Source organism: Drosophila gunungcola, chromosome 3R (assembly GCF_025200985.1).
Source record: "Drosophila gunungcola strain Sukarami chromosome 3R, Dgunungcola_SK_2, whole genome shotgun sequence".
NCBI classification, from domain to species: Eukaryota; Metazoa; Arthropoda; class Insecta; order Diptera; family Drosophilidae; genus Drosophila; species Drosophila gunungcola.
In genome coordinates, this window is record NC_069139.1 from 398,247 (window position 1) to 416,305 (window position 18,059).

At 39.9% G+C, this 18,059-nt stretch overlaps 1 protein-coding gene across 1 annotated transcript; it reads right to left on the reverse strand.

Moving 5' to 3' along the window:
- Positions 1 to 1,023: 1,023 nt before the first annotated feature.
- LOC128266363 (uncharacterized) lies at positions 1,024 to 7,462 on the reverse strand. Its single transcript, XM_053002843.1, has 2 exons — positions 7,329 to 7,462; positions 1,024 to 6,427 (listed from the first exon to the last, which is right to left on the reverse strand). Exons 1-2 carry the CDS (start codon positions 7,378 to 7,380, stop codon positions 4,005 to 4,007), a joined length of 2,475 nt encoding a protein of 824 aa, XP_052858803.1. The 5' UTR covers positions 7,381 to 7,462; the 3' UTR covers positions 1,024 to 4,004.
- Between the last annotated feature and the right edge of the window lie 10,597 nt (positions 7,463 to 18,059).

The window sequence follows — 18,059 nt, forward strand, 5'->3', positions numbered from 1 at the left end:
CTGGCACGGTGGGAAAAATTGTTAAACAATTTTAAATAGATCGTTATGTTTAAACTAGTAACTTAAAATTTCCGGACCACTAAAAATTTAAATAAATTTCAGATTAAGGTACTAAACTTTAACAATTTCTTTACAACTATTTAAAAATGAAGTAAATCAACTCACTAAACAACAAACAATTTTCATACAATTTCGTATAGACTGCTAAGTTTGAATTAAAAATGGCTCTACAATTTCTAAAACAAAAATAAAATTAAAAAAAAAATTAAACTCCCTTTAAAACAATTTAAAGATTGAGTAAATCCACACACTCAATATGCAAAAAAGCAAAATTTCACGAAAATTCAGTTTTTAATATTCATTCTCCTGGAAATTCCTGTTCAATTGAATTGGTTGGCGTACAATTTTAAGTAAAATGTAATTTTCCGGTTGAACGGTTAACATGTTTTTGCGCAAGGAAGCGATCTAATAGTTGCCGGTTTCCCTAAGTGTACAATCACCGCAGTCATTATTGAAGCATTTGTAAGGTGGCTGGTGGCACTGGGAAGCGGAGATTAGGCGCGGAAATGCTCTGAATGTTCGTTTGGTTATCACCAGCAAACATTTCAAAATGGCTATGGCAAAAGTCGGAAATTTGATATGCCAAAAACCGTTTACGATCAACAAGTGATAGAAGCGGGGACCCATGGCAAATTATGCAGATTGGCTGGAATGGGGGAAGTGTGGGGGGATATGGGGAAAAGGACCTAGGATATTGAGGAAGTTGGCTGCAGTGTTTGGCGAGAACTTTCCATCAAGTGCGCAGGAAGAGACATTGATTTGACTGCAGCAAAGTTTTCCATTATGGAAATATCATCAAATCGATTTTCCTTTTTTTTCCCCATTTGTGTGTGTGTGTGTTTGGCATTGTTTTTGCGTTCATGTGCGGCTGTAATGACAGTATGCCAAATGGTATATGGCATTGGCAAATGGGGATCTGGATTGCAGCTGGAAAAACGAGCGTACATGCTATATATGAAAGGCTTTGTTTTTGGTTTTATTAAATTTATTCATATTTCTCTTTGTGTTCGCCAGTTACTCGTATTATTACTGTAATAATAATAATTATTATTATTCCATCTATGTTAATATAGTGTGTAATAAAGCTTGACAATCTATTAATGCTATTACAATGTATTCTCGGTTATATTGTTTGTTAAATGTTCGCTTTTTCCGGTCTGTCATGTTCGTGTCCGTATCCGTGTGTCCTGCAGCCAACTGTCCTGTCGGGATGTTTTTTATTTATAAATGCGTGTACGACAAGTATTCAAGTGTGCATGGATTCGTGATGGATTCTGTGTGGCTGGTAGGGTTTGGCTAATTTTAGCTTTTGAATGGAATCAAGTTAAAATGTAATATGCAATGCGTTTTTTATGGAATTGTACAAAACTTGTTTCTACTATTCATCATTCGAATTTAATTTTTTTGGCACTTCGCAGCGCTTATAAAAAGTTAATTTTTACCGCTTTTTCGGCCTTCAATGCATGCCACATGCACCGAACAGAGATGCAGATCAAGATACGCAGATACATTTGGCGTCTAGGTATCTGGATCTGTGTGTGCCTTTCATTTGCGTTCAAGCAGAGTAATTAAAATCATAGTTACGTTTTCCATCTCCGTGCGGAAAAACGCGTGGCAGTCGTGGGAAATGGGAAACGTAGTTAAAAGCATAGTTTAAATTTCCTCTAGTTGCTGGGCTCTCATTTTTCATTACCATTACTCTATTTGCGTGTTTACACTTGTCTTTTGCTCTCGCTCTGTTCGCGGTTTCCATTTGGTTTTAATTAGTTAAAACGATTTAAAATGAATAAAATATTGCCTCTGTCTGTGCGAGAATGATGTAATTAAAATGGCCTATGTACAGGGTTCTCCTATCAGTTTCAGTTTCAGGATCAGATCCTACGTCCATTAAAACGGACGAACAATGCTTTAATTGAATCATTCATTCTGCGCTGTCAAAAATGAGGTACGCAGATAAAACGGGGGGGAATTCGGTAAAAACTAGAATGTTCTGTTTGCCGTGTTTTGTGTGCGCTGTGCAAATTTGCTCTGGTTCAGTTCATAATACCAAAATACAAAAATCCCTTCGCTCGGCACTCGGCACACATTAAACAGCAACAGCGATAAAACAAATAAAAGGGTTAACTACGAGGTGAAGGGGTAAAAATCTCATGGACGTTGTGCAAATATTTGCCAGCATACTTTTCCATAATTATTATAGTAATTCATTGCATTCATGTGTTTAATTATTCCGCACACAATCAAACACACACACACACATTCATCATGGAGAGGGGCGGTGAGTGGGCGTGGTCATGTAAGTTGAATTTATCGTGTACTTATATTGACTTCTATAGCTTACATTTTACATTACCAAGCTCGAATTTGAAACTTTCTACAGACACAAAAAATCCATTTAATGCGGTCTCTGTTCTTGTGTGTTCAAACATATATACTATATATAAGATATACACATCGATATAGCCTCGCTTAGATCGTATTTGTAATTCATTTCTTTCTACATTCAGATTACACACAAGTACAAACGTATGCAGTTATTTATATAGATAGTGTACTAGACTTATCTTTAGTCTACTTACAGGATTTCGAGTGTAAAATTGGGGCGATTGGTAAACCGAAAATGTTCTATTCTGCTTGCTCGGATAGGAGTGGTCTAAATTTAAGATTGACTAAATCAAAGGTACTAAGTGTTCAGCAAATCCTACGGTTTTATAATCAAAAATAGCCCTAACAGGTTAAAACAGACTTTAAAAACGTTTGGCATGAATTTTTGTATATGCGATACTTTTTAGGTTATTGAGCATAATATTACTATGATTTAAAAGTCTCTAAGCAATTAGTAAAACATTTACATATGTACAAGAAAGGAACATTTTTAGGGGCTAAAAACTAGATAATGTATTTATATATCCATTGCACATCGAAGGTGGTTATATGGGCGTATATGTATATGGGTTCTAATAGATCTTGCTAACATTTTGTATACATGCATATCTATTGTTTATGTTTCTGGTTCCATCAAAAACAAATTCTAATCCTATTCAGTGACTGATCTCTTAAACGTAAATAGATACTTTCACTAAAACTCTAGCACCCCAGAAGCAATATGTCTAAGACTTGACCAGCTTTGGATATAATAATATGCGGTTACTCGTACTATACACTTTATGAAGATCAGTTTTGGTCGCTATACCTGCTAGAATACATCGCTATCGATCTCTATAAATGTACAGACATCAAGTGGACTAATATCAAATGCTAGCTAGGATTGGGACAGTATAGAGATCTCTAATGAAGTACGCTATAAATGTTGAAAGTATTTTCTTTAAAGGTATCTAGTCTGAGAGTGCGATCCGAATGGAAAACATATGTAAACTTTGCTTGCCTCGCTGTTAACTTAACATTCTTAAATTCTTTGATTTTGATTGGAGTTTTCTGCCAGAAACAATTGGGTTTTTAATTTCACAAATTTTGTTTGATTTTGGATTAAGATTAAGTATTTGAAAAATACCAGAGTTCAAGCTTTAAAATAATATTAAGAAAAAATCTAGTTTTAAAGATTTCTTGGTTTCACAACGACAAAAAATAAAGTATGTTAATATAAATTATAAATATAAATCCATAAATCATTTAGATAGATAGATTAGATAAAATAATAACAAACAAATAATACATACATGGAGCCAATTTTCAGGGTACGGTAATTAAAAAATGAAAAAATCCTTTTACAAGAAAGCCCAAACAGTCCTGCCAATACATCCTTTTGAATTTAAGTGACTTGCTCTTTGGTTTCTAGTGCTCCAGGATGCTGTAATGCAGTCAATAGATTGCGTGGTTCTTACATTTACATATTTTCATTTTGGGCACTCGCTTCTCAAACTGATATGAACCAAACGATTGGGGAAACGAGTCTATTGACCTATTTACACCTGGGTACCGTAATACTAGAGCGACACGAACTCGCCAGGACCGCCGCCCTTGTCTTTGCCCTGAGTCGCCTCCTGCGGCTGGTGGAGATCCTGCGCCTGCTCCGCGATTCCCTTGGACTGAGCCTCCGCCTGGCCGAAGAGCGTCTCGTTCTCGTACCGCTCTTCGTCGGGCAGGGAAAGGGTGGATGCACCCAGTGCGCCGCTGGCGGTGATCCTTCGTCCCATGTTGTCGTACTTGGGAAACGCGGAACTCTCCAGCGGTCGCATGGGCGTGACCTCCATGGGCGACGGCGATTGGCAGGCGGATGGCTGCGGCGAAGCGCTGTTGATGCAGCTGGCACAGTTGCTAGGACTCGGGTGGTGGCACTGCACCACCGCTGTGACGGCGGGCGGTGGCGGGGGCGGTGGCAGCTCCATGGCATTGCTGTGGTACGCCGGCTGGTGGGGGTCATAGACACTGGCCTCCAGGTTGTAGGTCACGATTTCGTCATGAGTATAGAGTCCGGATTGCTGATGTTGTTGAAGTTGCAGGTGTTGCTGATGTTGCTGATGTTGTTGCTGCTGCTGCTGCAGAGAGGTGTCCTTTTTCAGTATACCCCTTCTGGTTGTATGCCTGGGTAACGTAGCAAACTGACCCTCTGGCACGGCCACCGTACCGGCACCCGTCTCCTGCACATCCTGCATTCTCTTGGGAATATTCAGCAGATCCGGATACATGTTCAGGTCCGCACCATCCAGCATGTCCTGGGTAACAGATACACGAATGAAAATGTTGCCCCCGAAGGCAGGATTCGGTACTATGTTCGAACAGAACTCTGGTGGCGGTGGAAAAACGCCCACGTTAAGCGGAAACTCCTCGGAGATCTGGGCAGGATGAGAGTGGGCGTGGCCAGCCATCGAGGTGGGCACACTCATCATTCCGCCGCAGGTGGGATCCTTGACCTGCATCAGTTGCTGCCGCATGCCAGGACCTCCGGCCACCTGCTGCTGCTGCGGCTGCTGCTGCACCAACATGCTGCCATGACGATGGCTCTCCACCGCATGGATCTCTATCTGGTTAAAGCCCATGCCGGCCGAGTCCGCCTTGTTCAGGCCCATGTGGGAGGTGGGTTGGTTGTCGATGCCGTAGCTGTCGCCTCGTTCATTGGTGGTTGTGGTAACACTTGAGTCCAGCAGCTTCTTTTCCTGATCATTAAAGCTCACACTGGACTTCACACCGGCCTTGTTGGCATGCCTATGCTGCCGGGTGGTGCGTTTGCACAGACACACCACAAACGAGATGGAGATCAGCAGAAAGACGGTGCCAAAGATTCCCATGATAAGGCCGAAGTACCAGAACGTCTCAGGTGTCTTCTCCAGGACATGCTGAACGATTTCGCTGAGGTAGATGCTGATGTTCTGGGTCATGCTACCGATGGCATTCGAGCCCGTGCAGGCGTAGGTGCCAGCATCCAGACTAGTCACGTTGAATACGGTGAGATTGCTCCACAGCTTGTCCGACGCGATGCTCTCCGAGTCGAAGAGCACGTTGTCGTTGTCCAAGATCTTTCCGTTCAGTTCCCAGGCGACCTCTGGCAAAGGATCACCATAGACCAGGCAACTGAAGGTGGTATTACTGCCGATATCAATGTTCTGCACCTCCTCGTTGTTAAAGATCTCCACTCTCGGAGGACAGCCAAAGAGCTCATCATCCACGCTGTCCCAGGAGCGATCCTTCTGAGCCGGCGGTCCTTTGCACACCAGACTCACCGAACTCAGGCGACTGGTGACATACCAACCCCTGAACTTTCGCAACTTGCAGTTGCACTGCCAGGGATTTTCCTCCAGCGAGAGCGTCTTCAAGTTGTTCATGTGCTGGAAGACGTACTCGCTCAGGCTCTCCAGCAGGTTGTTCTTCAGGTTGAGGAACTCCAGCAGATTGAGATTGGCCAGGGACATGGGATCAATGTAGGAGATCAGGCAGTCGTGCATGTCCAAGGTGCGCAGGTGGGGCAGTATGGGAAACTGATAGGCGGCCAGGCGCTTGAGGGGATTCCCATTCAGATACAGTATCCGCAGACGATCGTTGCCCATGAATGTGTCCTTGTCCAGCATCTCCAGCTTGTTGTCCGACAAGTCGATCTCCACCAGGATCTTGAGATTTCGAAACGACTCCTTGTGTATGTAATGCACCTCGGATTTCTTGAGGTAAATGCGCTGCAGGTTCAGCAGGCCCAGGGTGAAGAACTCCTCCCGGTTGAGATAAGGTATGTGGTTGTCATTCAGCACCAGCACCTGCAGTTCCGTGCTCAGGGTGTTCGGAATGGTGGTCAGCTGCAGGGAACTGCAGATGGCCGACTTCTTTCCATTGGTCCACTTGCAGGTGCAGTTGGAGGCGCAGCTCAGCGACCAGTCATCCGCCAAAGTCCAGGCCACCAGGCACAGCAGCATCCAACAGACTGAAATGGTTGTAAAACAGGGAATACTTAGTTAGGTTCTTTAATAATAAGAATGGTTTACAACTTAAATTCAACAAGGCCCTTCAGAGATGAAAGTGGTTTAGAATATGGCAAATATTTATACCCTTGCAGAGGGTATTATAATTTCAGTCAGAAGTTTGCAACGCAGTGAAGGAGACGTTTCCGAGCCTATAAAGTATATATATATTCTTGATCAGCATCACTAGTAGAGTCGATCTAGCCATGTCCGTCTGTCCGTCCGTTTATATGCAAACTAGTCTCTCAGTTTTAAAGCTATCTGCATGAAACTTTCCCAAAAGTTGTCTTTCTATTGCAGGTAGTATATAAGTCGGAACGAGCCGGATCGGACGACTATAGCATATAGCTCCCATAGGAACAATCGGAAAAATAAATGAAAAAAATTATAACCTTGCTGTTTTTAAATTTTTTGTTTAGTTCTTCGACATATAGTAATGGTAAAATATTTCCGATTTATATCTTATAAGGATTGGTTTTCCTATATAGACCCTAGGGCTCGACAAAATTTAAGAGACGTAAAAAAAAATATATATGTCATCAAATGACAGACCGATATTTATGTTTTATAATAATATATACTATATATATATGTTACAACATAATTATTCAAAATAAAAATAGCAACTGTAATGCAGGAATAACGTTCTGGATCAGATTTTAGCCATTTTGTTGAATTTAGAATCCAAACTTTATAAGGTACTTTGAATTGTCGAATTTATGGGCTAAGAATTGCTTACTTTAAAACAAAGCTTATATAAGTTTCAGGGAAACATTTGGTATTAAAAAAAAAACATAAATTGAACTTGGCTGAAATCGGTTCTTTTTTTTACGTGGCAGCTGCTGCCTGGAAATGACAACTCACCTGGCAGAGTCTTCGGGGTCCTGCTCCTCCTGCGCTCCATGCTGCGGTGCATATGGCTTCGTTCGGCGCTCCTGCTGCCGATTTTCCACGACCACGACCCTGGCAATTGATGACCCTAAATGGCTTTGGCTGATTCGATTGCCATGTTTCACATCATGTTGCCGCCGCCAGCAAAAAGGTCTCCATTACTCCACATTACTCAGCACTTTGGCCACACTTCTGCTCGGGCACTATTGATTTTGCCGTTTTTGTGTGCTGGGCTGCTCCTCCTCCAGTTGGCCTGAGTTCTTTTCTTTTAATTCGCTTCGAGTAGAAAGTTGGTCCTTCTCAATGCTCCGGCCCCTCCTGCTGGTATCCTTTTAAGAATTCAATTCTTAAATCTGCAAAATGTAAAAGAGAATCCGGTATTAGCGTGAGCGGCCCAACAATGCCTATTCATTGTAGTTGTGTACTATAGTTCTAGTTGTTCTTACTGCGCCCACACTTCATCCATTTGCAATCTCTGTTTACCGAGTTTGGCTTTGGCCTCTGAATAGAGTGGGTGGGCTGTGTGGGTGAGCGCCAAGTGGCCGGGGCCTTAAAATCGCCTTTCAACAACATTTTGTAATTTGTTGTACGTCCAGCTGGACGGCACAACAAAGCGGCAACCAAAACCCGCAGGGGCACAGGCTCAAACTCAGGGCATACCCAATGCCCAACCCAGTTTAATTCTTATTCTCATTTTCATTGGCATCGACTTCGGCATTGGCATTGGCATCTTTACAAAATCAGCATCAATAGCCTGTCGAATGCTTTTTACTTTTGTACTCCCCACTCGGGTATTTGTTTGTACTTCTTTTAAATGCAAAGGAGCGGTACAGAACTGGAAAAAAGCCAACCAGGAGCGGTTCCAAGGAAAAATAAAGAAGTAATTTGGAACTCCTACTTGTTATACCATTGCAGAGGGTATTATTATTTCAGTCAGAAGTTTGCAACGCATTGAAGGAGACATTTCCAACCTTATAACTTTGCTGTTTTTTAATTTTTTTTTTTTAATTTTTCGGCATATAATAATGGTTAAATATTTTAGAATTACGGTTTAAATTTCATCAAAATCGGACGACTATATCATATAGCTCCCATAAAAATAAAAAAAATTTATAAAATAACTATCTAATAATTGAGCTGCAAATCATCATAGCATCAACGATTTTAAAAATATACGCAAGTAAATCATTAGTTTAATGTTTTCAATAATATTTAGTTCTTGCAATAGCTGGAAGGGTATATGAACTTTGGCTTGCCGAAGTTTGCTTTCTTTCTTGTTTTTTTCACCTTTAACATAGGTTTACAAAAATAAATCGACAAAAGCCTACGAGAATTAACCTTGATTTTTGGTGCAGTTGGAAAATGAATCTCAAAATTAGTTGATTGGTACGTTTTTTTTTTGGTGTAAATAATGTTCTTATCTTTAGTTTTGTTCAACAGATTTCGGTCATCGATAGCTTATTTTCTTAAAAGTATAACATTGTTCAACTTTCCCATACGTGTTATAAGTATTCCTCGACAGAAGTTTCGACACCATAAATAAATTTATCAAAAACAAACACCTTTATCTTGAAGATGGGAAATTCACCAATCTAACAAGCTATTAACCTCAACACTCCGCCAGTAAATCTATTTTATCCTTAAAAGTAATTTAGCTCAACGGAAAAAGCCTAATTTTACACAATCTACACCGCACTTAATGTTGTCAACCAAAGTTGGGCCACATTTGCTTTGCCCTAAGGTTTCCTGGATGGTTCAAAGCCCCAAACCACCCCAAAAGATGGAATCCGCTACGCTGGCAAACTAAGATATACAGACAGACAATGAAAACGTAAAAAGCTCAAAAGGTTCATTTGTCAATTTGCCATTTGAATTTGTATCTGAGAATTCACTTGGCCGCTTTTGCGCTATGTCCTCATGCCACCCAACCACCAAAACACCCACCACCAGGAACCCTACCCTCTCCTAAAAAGGACGACCAACAAAGCCAGGCCAAAACCTTGGCAGCCTCAATTTCTGCTCATCGCTCGATGCTGGCAATGCGGATAATATTTCCTGTGTCAGTGCAGCAGCAGTTGGCAGTTGCAATTGCTGGCTTTTCCTCAGCCTCACACCGCCCGCCCCTCCTCGCCACAAGTATTTTCCACTTTCCTCCCAATCGTCGACAGTTTTATTTTTGCTGCTTTATGAGCACACAGATAAAAAACTGGCATATCATTTCTGTTCCCAAATAAGAATGTATGATAAATAATTAGATTCTATCGTGATTGGTCCAAAAATAAGTTAAACTTGAAATGATATTTAAGTTTAATTTTTTGATTCACTAGTATTTGAAGATATTTAAATGAAATTGCAATTTAGGTATGCACAAACAATTAAAAGCTCATCTTTTTATAAGAATTTTCTTTTAAAACAATTTTTTCTCAGTGAAAAAAAGTGGTGAAGGGGACATAAAGGGCACTCTGGGCTGGAACCGCAACGGCACTCACAGGTTCGTTGATATTCATAAATGTGGCACAGTGGAGCAAAAAAGCAAAGCTAATTTGATGGCCAATTGCCAAAGGAGGCCAGGCAAAGCGAGCAACAATATTAAAAACAAGAACGGAAGCAAACTTCGGCAAGCCGAAGTTCATATACCCTTGCAGCTATTGCAAGAATTAAATATTTTTGAAAACATTAAAATTAAGATTTACTTGCGTATATGTCTAAAAACATTGAAGCTATGATGATTTGCAGCTCAATTATCAGATAGTTATTTTATATATTTATATTATTTCTATGGGAGCTATATGATATAGTCGTCCGAGTTTGATGAAATTTAAACCGTAATTCTGAAATATTTAACCATTGCTATATGTCGAAGAACTAATAGAAAAATTTAAAAACAGCAAAGTTATATTTTTTTTAGTATTTTTTTCCCGATTGTTCCTATGGGAGCTATATGATATAGTCGTCCGATTTTGATGAAATTTAAATAAAAAAAAAAAATTAAAAAACAGCAAAGTTATAATTTTTTTTTATTTTTTTTTTATCGATTGTTCCTATGGGAGCTATATGCTATAGTCGTCCGATCCGAATCGTTCCGACTTATATACTACCTGCAATAGAAAGACAACTTTTGGGAAAGTTTCATGCTGATAGCTTTAAAACTGAGAGACTAGTTTGCTAGATCGACTCGCCTAGTGCTGCTGATCAAGAATATATATACTTTATAGGGTCGGAGATGTCTCCTTCACTGCGTTGCAAACTTCTGACTGAAATTATAATACCCTCTGCAAGGGTATAAAATATTATGGAGGAATATGTTGCGAAAGGACTGACTGCAGCCGCAAGTCGTAAAGCAAATCAATTAACTGATGCCACACAGACATGGCTTTCTGGCCATATAGGAGATGGCCCACAAAGATATGGGCTCCCCGACATTCGGATTCGGATTCGAATTTAACCCTGCCAAAGGCAGACATACGAAAATAATGACTCGGATATCTCGTATCTGGTATCTGGCTAATCTGCTGGAATGGACGGTAATTGTTAACCTGTAGACGAAGGACTTGGCAATTGCCAATTTGATTTCGAATCCAAATCAAGATAATCGGCGGCAGTTTAGCTGCAAATTGATTTCGGGTTTTAAGTCCTAACAGATGCCACTGTGCGTATCAACAATTAATAATAGTAAACTAAGTGGACTAAGAAATTGAATAGCTTTTATAATCAAAACAAATGATCTTAGAAATTTTATAATCTCATTTGCACTTAAATGGGATCACAGAAGTATTAAGCTGGTTTAATAAGTCTTTAGTCCTTTATCATAATTATTGTATCACTTATTTTTCGTCAAGAATGTTTATCTCGTCTGGATTCGTAATACCTCGTTCTCTGCAATGCATTATTCAAAATAAAAGGAATTGATTTTTACTGCATCAGAGCATTCAAATTAATTTTGTATAATAAATTTATAGTAACTCATTATTCCTTCCTATTCTGCTGGAATATAGTAATTCATTATTCCGTCCTATTCTGCTGGACTTTAAAAAACTCATTCCTGCCTTAATCCATTATCTTTTACCTCACATTTTTGGTTGGCAAAAAATTGCCATTTTTAGTTCGCCACGTTATTTGTGCTTCTCTTTTTTGTTGGTCATATACAATTCCATTTGACAATTGGAATTCAATTTCAATTTTCAGCTGGCCGAAAGTTAACTAAATGTCCGCCCCCGCAGCTCGACCACGCCTTGCTGATTTGTAAAACTTCATCAAATGTAATTGTCGGAAAACAGCAAAAAGTGCTTGTCCAGGACTAACAATTGAAGGCCATGCTCCGTGCTGCATTACCAAATTAAAAACAAAAAGTAAACTAACTTTTCACTTTTTTTTCTTCCATTCAACATTTTTTCTTTCGCCTTCCTGGTGCGTAGACAGGGGCGTAGGTCACCCACTAGGGTTTATTTTAGTGATTTTTTAGAATATGCAAATGCGACGGGGTCATCTATTTGTATATATAACAAATCTGCGGATTGTTAAAGTATTTGTAGAGCTTTGCTGTATTTTCATAATGGCTTTACATAGGTCAGATAAAGTGTTGCTTTCTTATGTAAACTGTCAATCATTAAAAAATGTTGCAGTTCGGAAAACCAATAAAATGCATATTTTATTTTAAAATCTAATAAAAATGTATGTTTTTTTTAATGTTTGGCTCAACGTTACCAGTTTAAAGGTTTAATCTTCAATTTTCTTGTATTAAATAACTAAATTCTTTTACCTTCCCAAATTTAAAATATAATTAGGCAAAATAGAAGTATTAAAAGGGGTTTTATCAATAGTAGAAATAGCAAGTCAGGTGCCGATCAATGCCAGTAATTGTTGAATAAGGGATATTAGGAAAATTTTATATTGTATTATATATTATAACTAATTAATCTTTTTAAACTTAAATTTTATTACTTGTTTAAATATGCATATGACATTTACTACAATTTGCATAAACCTACCATGCTCCTTTTTGAAATACCCTCAGGACTAAGCCGCTGTGCGTATGCAAATGGTTTCTTTGCCGCCTGGCTGAGCACTTTTTCCCTGCCCGAAACCCACCTACCGCCCTTCCTCTTCCAACCTGCCACCCACTCACCCTGCTTTCTCCAATTGTTTTGCTGTTGCATAAGCACGTGCGAATGTGCGTGCAAATGCAAATGGTGATAGAAAACTTTTTAAATTGAGCAAACATTAACAAAAAGGCAAATTCAGAAGTGGGCAGAAAGTGTAGGGCGTGGGGGTGTGGCACTTGCATGGCATAGACAAAAACAAAAAACAAGAGCAGGTTGCTCTTATCGCCTGTCATCGGGTGGCCTATTTGTTTTTCCTTGTTAAGACCAAGACTCTCGCCAATCTTTCAAGGACAGCCGCCACACCAAAGTGTAAATTGCAAACTTTTCCTTGGATCCAAAATTGATCGGGGCGTCCTTCGTGCCACAAATCCGCACATAATCGGAAAATGTCACAGAAAACCTAAAAAAAACAAGCTAAAATTAATGGCACTCGAAGCGCCGCCAGGCCAAGATTAGATGCCGCTGACGTTGACCGTGTTGAGTTTTATTGCTGCCCGGAAATGGTTTTCATAAATACACAAAACTCCGCAAGCAGCAAGCAGCGAGAACGAAGGACGACGACCAAGATGGCGGCAGCAGACACTTATGGACGGGCAATGCAATTATGTGGGGGCAGCAGAGTGCAAGTGCAGCACATTGTACGTGCGAAAACGAGAAACAGGACATTCGCCTTAGCCAAGTAGCCCCGGGGTTTCCACGGTCGGGGTTTCCGGAGATTCAGGGGATGCCGGGTATTCCGGGAGCTAGGGGAATTCCATGGGACAGAAGATGTACGGCAGAGAAGGACATAAACATGTGCCTTGGTCCTGCGTCGACGGAGTGCCAGCAAATGCAATTGTTATTGTTTGCCGAGGCCTTCGCAACGCGGAGCATTGTAAATTTATCATGAGCTCTGCTAGGATTACACCAAAAAAAATATATATGTATTGCGAATAGAGCAGAAAAGGAATACTTAAAAAATTGCTTAAACAACTGAGGTTGTTATAAAAGTTAAAGAAAAATAACAGGGCAAGACAATTTTACAAAAAAAAATTATTTACTTTTTGGGTTCATTTAAACCAAAACTGAATTAAGTAATTTTTCTAACTTCAATTAGTTACAAATGAACAGATAGATGAATTCTTACTAAGAATTTAAAAATAATTATAACATTGATCAACAATCCAAGAATTTATTCTCATGTGTAGAAGGATCAAGTTGCTCCTGCCTTCAGCTATCTCCCATATTATTGAACGCAAAACAATGGATTTGCCCCCTGGCGAATGCGAGGCTATGAGTTTACTCCACCTGGGCTACGAGATACCTCCTTTGTAATGCCGCATAAATAATACCCGACTAACAGGCTCGAAACTATTGTCTTTCCTGGCAGGCTTCTAATTTCGCTGGCAACTTCTAACCAATTCGAACCTGCAATTGAAATGAGCCGTAACTGCCCTTCGCTTCACTGGCAGCCGGCCTTCAGCATTAGCTACCCATTCATTATATTTTCATTTCGTTTCAGTTTCAAATCAACTCGAAATGCAACAGTGCGTGCAAACAGTTATTTAACAGTTAGTCAACAATAACGAGTAGCCGCCCTGTTGGCCCCATTGAAAATTTCTGTGTTAATAGAAAAGGCGGTATCGATTGAATTCGCCTACTGACAGCTATAAATAGCAAAGTTGTTTCCCTCTACTTGATTTAATTGGAAATTGAAATGAGTGAATGGAGTAAATGAACATATAGATTTATAGGTGCTTTGAAAGATTTCTTGTAAAGTTATATCCTATTTATAGACATGCATTCTCAGTTTTCAGTTGAATTTTCCAATACTAGAGATTTTTTTTATAATAGAAATTAAGTTTAAATTGGCTGTTGAAGTAAAAAGAAAGCAAAAAAATATGACTGTACATGTCAACATCGAAGATACTGTACTCTTACTATTTAACCCATGATATGAGCTGTGTCAATTTGATTGATGGACTTAATTGATTGAAACCCACTTTAAGCCTACCCCGCAAATTACCCATTATTATTTGTTTTCTTTGGCGAGGAGAGTATCTCAATTTCGGCCTAGACCGCAGATCAACATTTCGCAAATGTCGTGTTGCTGGTGGCATGTTGTTGTTGTTCCCACTATTGTTTGGCTGTCAGAGCTTACAATTGTTTGCCATCCCTGTCATCGTCGTCCTGGTGGTTTTGCTGCAATTCCGTTTTGGGCAGCAGCTGTACCTATAACTCCAGTTGTTGCTGTTGGATGCTGTATGTTGCTCGTGTTTGCTGTTGCTGTTGCTATTGCTGTTGCAGCTGCGCATGCCGGTCTGCTCTTGGCAGCTTTACAACTGCGAAACCATTCGAGTTGATGCCGCCCAGCCGAGTGAGAAGAGTGTAGCCTCGCCAGACATCATAGTCGTCAGTGGCTGCCCTTATTGTTGCATTGTTGTTGCTGTTGCAAATGGCGACGCCAGCGACATGACCTCAGCACACAATTTTCGGGGGCAGGCGGCGGGTAAGGGTATTCCCCGGATTTGTATGCGTATGCCATGTCCTGTATGTTGTGCACACAGAGCAAACTCTGCAAGCCATCAGTATATTTGTGTTGCACCGCAATGGCACACACAAACGGGCAGAAGGATGCCAGAATATCAGGATTCCAGGATACCAGGATGATGATGATGGTGACAAGCGGCGGCAGCGGTGCTCATATTTTGCCCAGCACCACAATCAGAAGCACGACCAACGGGAGTAGCGCCAGGGACTATTACAATACAAGCAATGGGGAAGCGCCAAGGAGCAACTGCAGCGCCGGAAATGGGCTGAAGAAATTGGTAAGATGCAACAGCAAACAGTCGCAGTGCTGCTTAATTTTCAGTAACAAAATATAATTCAAAACTAATTTGGTTTTTAAAAAAAAATATTTTAAGAGACTTTAAAGGAAGTATATTTAAGGAACCACGTTTTTCATAGTCCTAGAGAAATATGTTCGCAAAAACTATAAATCTTAGCTTAATTTAGATGGCTCGATGGATATCTGCAAAATGTATTATTTTATTGTTCACAACAACCTATGATTTTATTTTTTTTTAAATATATAAGAAAAACGTAGAAATTCTTTTTAAATGGAATAATATAATTTCTTCCAAGCTTCAAACTGTTAAGTTCTGTGCAGTGTGATTCCTTTAAATCCTTTTTAAATATAAAGTATCCTTTCAAAACTAAACTTAAAACGAAGACAGGCAATCAATCAAGGACAGGCATGTTGTGCGATGCTTTGCTTACAAATATTCTCAAAATAAAAATACAAATATTCTCATAAAAAAGCTGATGGTCTGGCAGCATGGCAGCACTGAGCAACAGGAAGAATAATCAAAAGATGGAGGAGCGCCGAAGAAGGCAGGGCGACAAATGCTGTGTCCCGGCAGATAAGAAAGGACGAGGCCGGCGATCTATTACCACAGCTGCACAGCAGCCACATCCTGCTGCGTTGCGTCCTTTGAGCGAAGTGTGTTAAGCAAACAAAATGCTCCTGTGGCTACTGCTCCTACTCCAGCAACTGCAACAACAATGCCTTGAATAACCAAAAAGGATGTTGACTTGCCGTTTGCTAAAAGGAACTGCAGCTATTCCGTTCGCATATACTCATATATTCATTTACTTGGATGCCGCCAGATGCTGCCGTTCAGTGGGATGTGAATGTGGTTCCTGTGTGTCCTGGCCAGCCCGTAAATAAGTTGCACTCATCAGCCCGCTCCCAACTACTTTACCCCTTTTCCCAGCCCAGCCCGTCAGAAACTCGGGCCGTCTCCAACCGCAGCCTCTGAATGCGGCCAAAGCAATGCGGAAGAATATTAAGCGGTTTTTAAGCGCCTGCATATTAAAAAGGATACAGAAAGGATACCCCGAGACAGAGACAGCTGCTGGAGCAGTGATGTTAATTTGGCGTGTACTCTGTTCTTAATGGCTAACATGGATAAATTAAAATTGTATAGTCATTTCAACACTTTTTATTTAAAACTACTGGTTACATAACCGTCATTTTATGACGGTTTATGGTTTCCTTAGTTAAATAATATAATAAGACTTAGTCTTATATCGTCGGGATACTAAAACAAATAAAATTTAAAAAAAAAAATTAATATTCTTGTAATCTCTTTTTGTATACTCCTCAAAATTATTCAAAAGGAACCTATATAATTGAAACTATTCGTTAAATAACCGTAATTTTATTAAATTAAAATTGGTGTCCTTAAAAAGACCAAGCTTTATTAAGAATTCATAAACGAAATGGGAAGCCCATTCTTCTACATCTAAATATTTATATCAATATATATTTCATATATTTTTATGGAATTGAAGAAGCATCTCTGATGAATTTAAATCGAGGATGAAAACAACAGAAGCACGAGCTAAAGACATTCGGCGGCAGCATTTGCATTCCCTCAGCGGCCGGCAGTTAAGGTTCCTTGGATCATTTGGCGATTTGCAAATTACCAACAAAGTGCTCCACAAAAACCGGCAAGGAGGGGTTGGGCGGCTCGAATCCGACCGGCGATTGTGTGAAAAGTTGTGCTCCGACATTTTTATTTAACTTTTATTTCGCTTTTTATTCCGTTGGTCCAGCAGCCAACTTGTCTAATACGTCCATTGGGTGCTCGATTTGCCATTTGGACTTGGAATGGATAAGCAATCCACATCCACCCATCCACTTTGACTCCACTTTGGTAACCGAACCCTTTTCCATTCAATCGACCGTCACCTTTGTTTTCCCTATTTCCGTTCTGCGCATCTGTATGTGTTTGTGAGTTTGTGTGCATGTTGTGTAATTAACTCACACTTGCCACGCCCACAATGGGCGACATTGCCGGCTTTAATGAGTTACAAAAAGGTTTTATGTGTCAAACGTTTGAAAATCCATTCGTCCAATTGAGAGTGCAAATGAAAATAAAAGAAATAGGAGCTGACTGGGGAAAAACCGGGCCCAGATGACGATGATGACACTTAATGATGACGGCGGCTAGGGCCCACAAAGGGTTCATTTAACAGCTAATTAAATGTTTAATCGGATATTTCTCCTATGGCGAATAAAAGGACATTTCTGCTTTCCACACAAAAACCGAGCGCAATAATCTTTTGGCGACATCTGCTATTGAATAGCCATCTCTCATAGCCATCATTTCAACTATAAAATATTTAAAATAATCAGAGTGACTTAATTACTCTAAATATTTTTCAACTTTGGTAAAATCGTTTGCTAGATTTTAAATAATACTATACTATTTTATCTAGTAATACTATACTGCACGTGGGGATTTAATAGCAAAATGGCTATAAATGCTTATAAGCACCAGCTTAAAAAGCAGCAATCAGCTTTACCACGTATTTATGGTTACTTTGCATAAATCTGTGGTATAAGCCCCATTCGCATTTGCTCGACTTTGTATCGAAAGCAATCATAATCATAAGTCCGTCAGAAATGCAGTCCTGAGAGACCTTTAATTACTCAATGTCCAATCTCAATGATTCCACTTCTTTTTGGCTTCTTTTAGCATCGAGAACTTGTGTTAATTACTTGCCAGCAAAGTGCAAACCAACTAACCCAATTAGGATGGGAAAAGGCCAAACA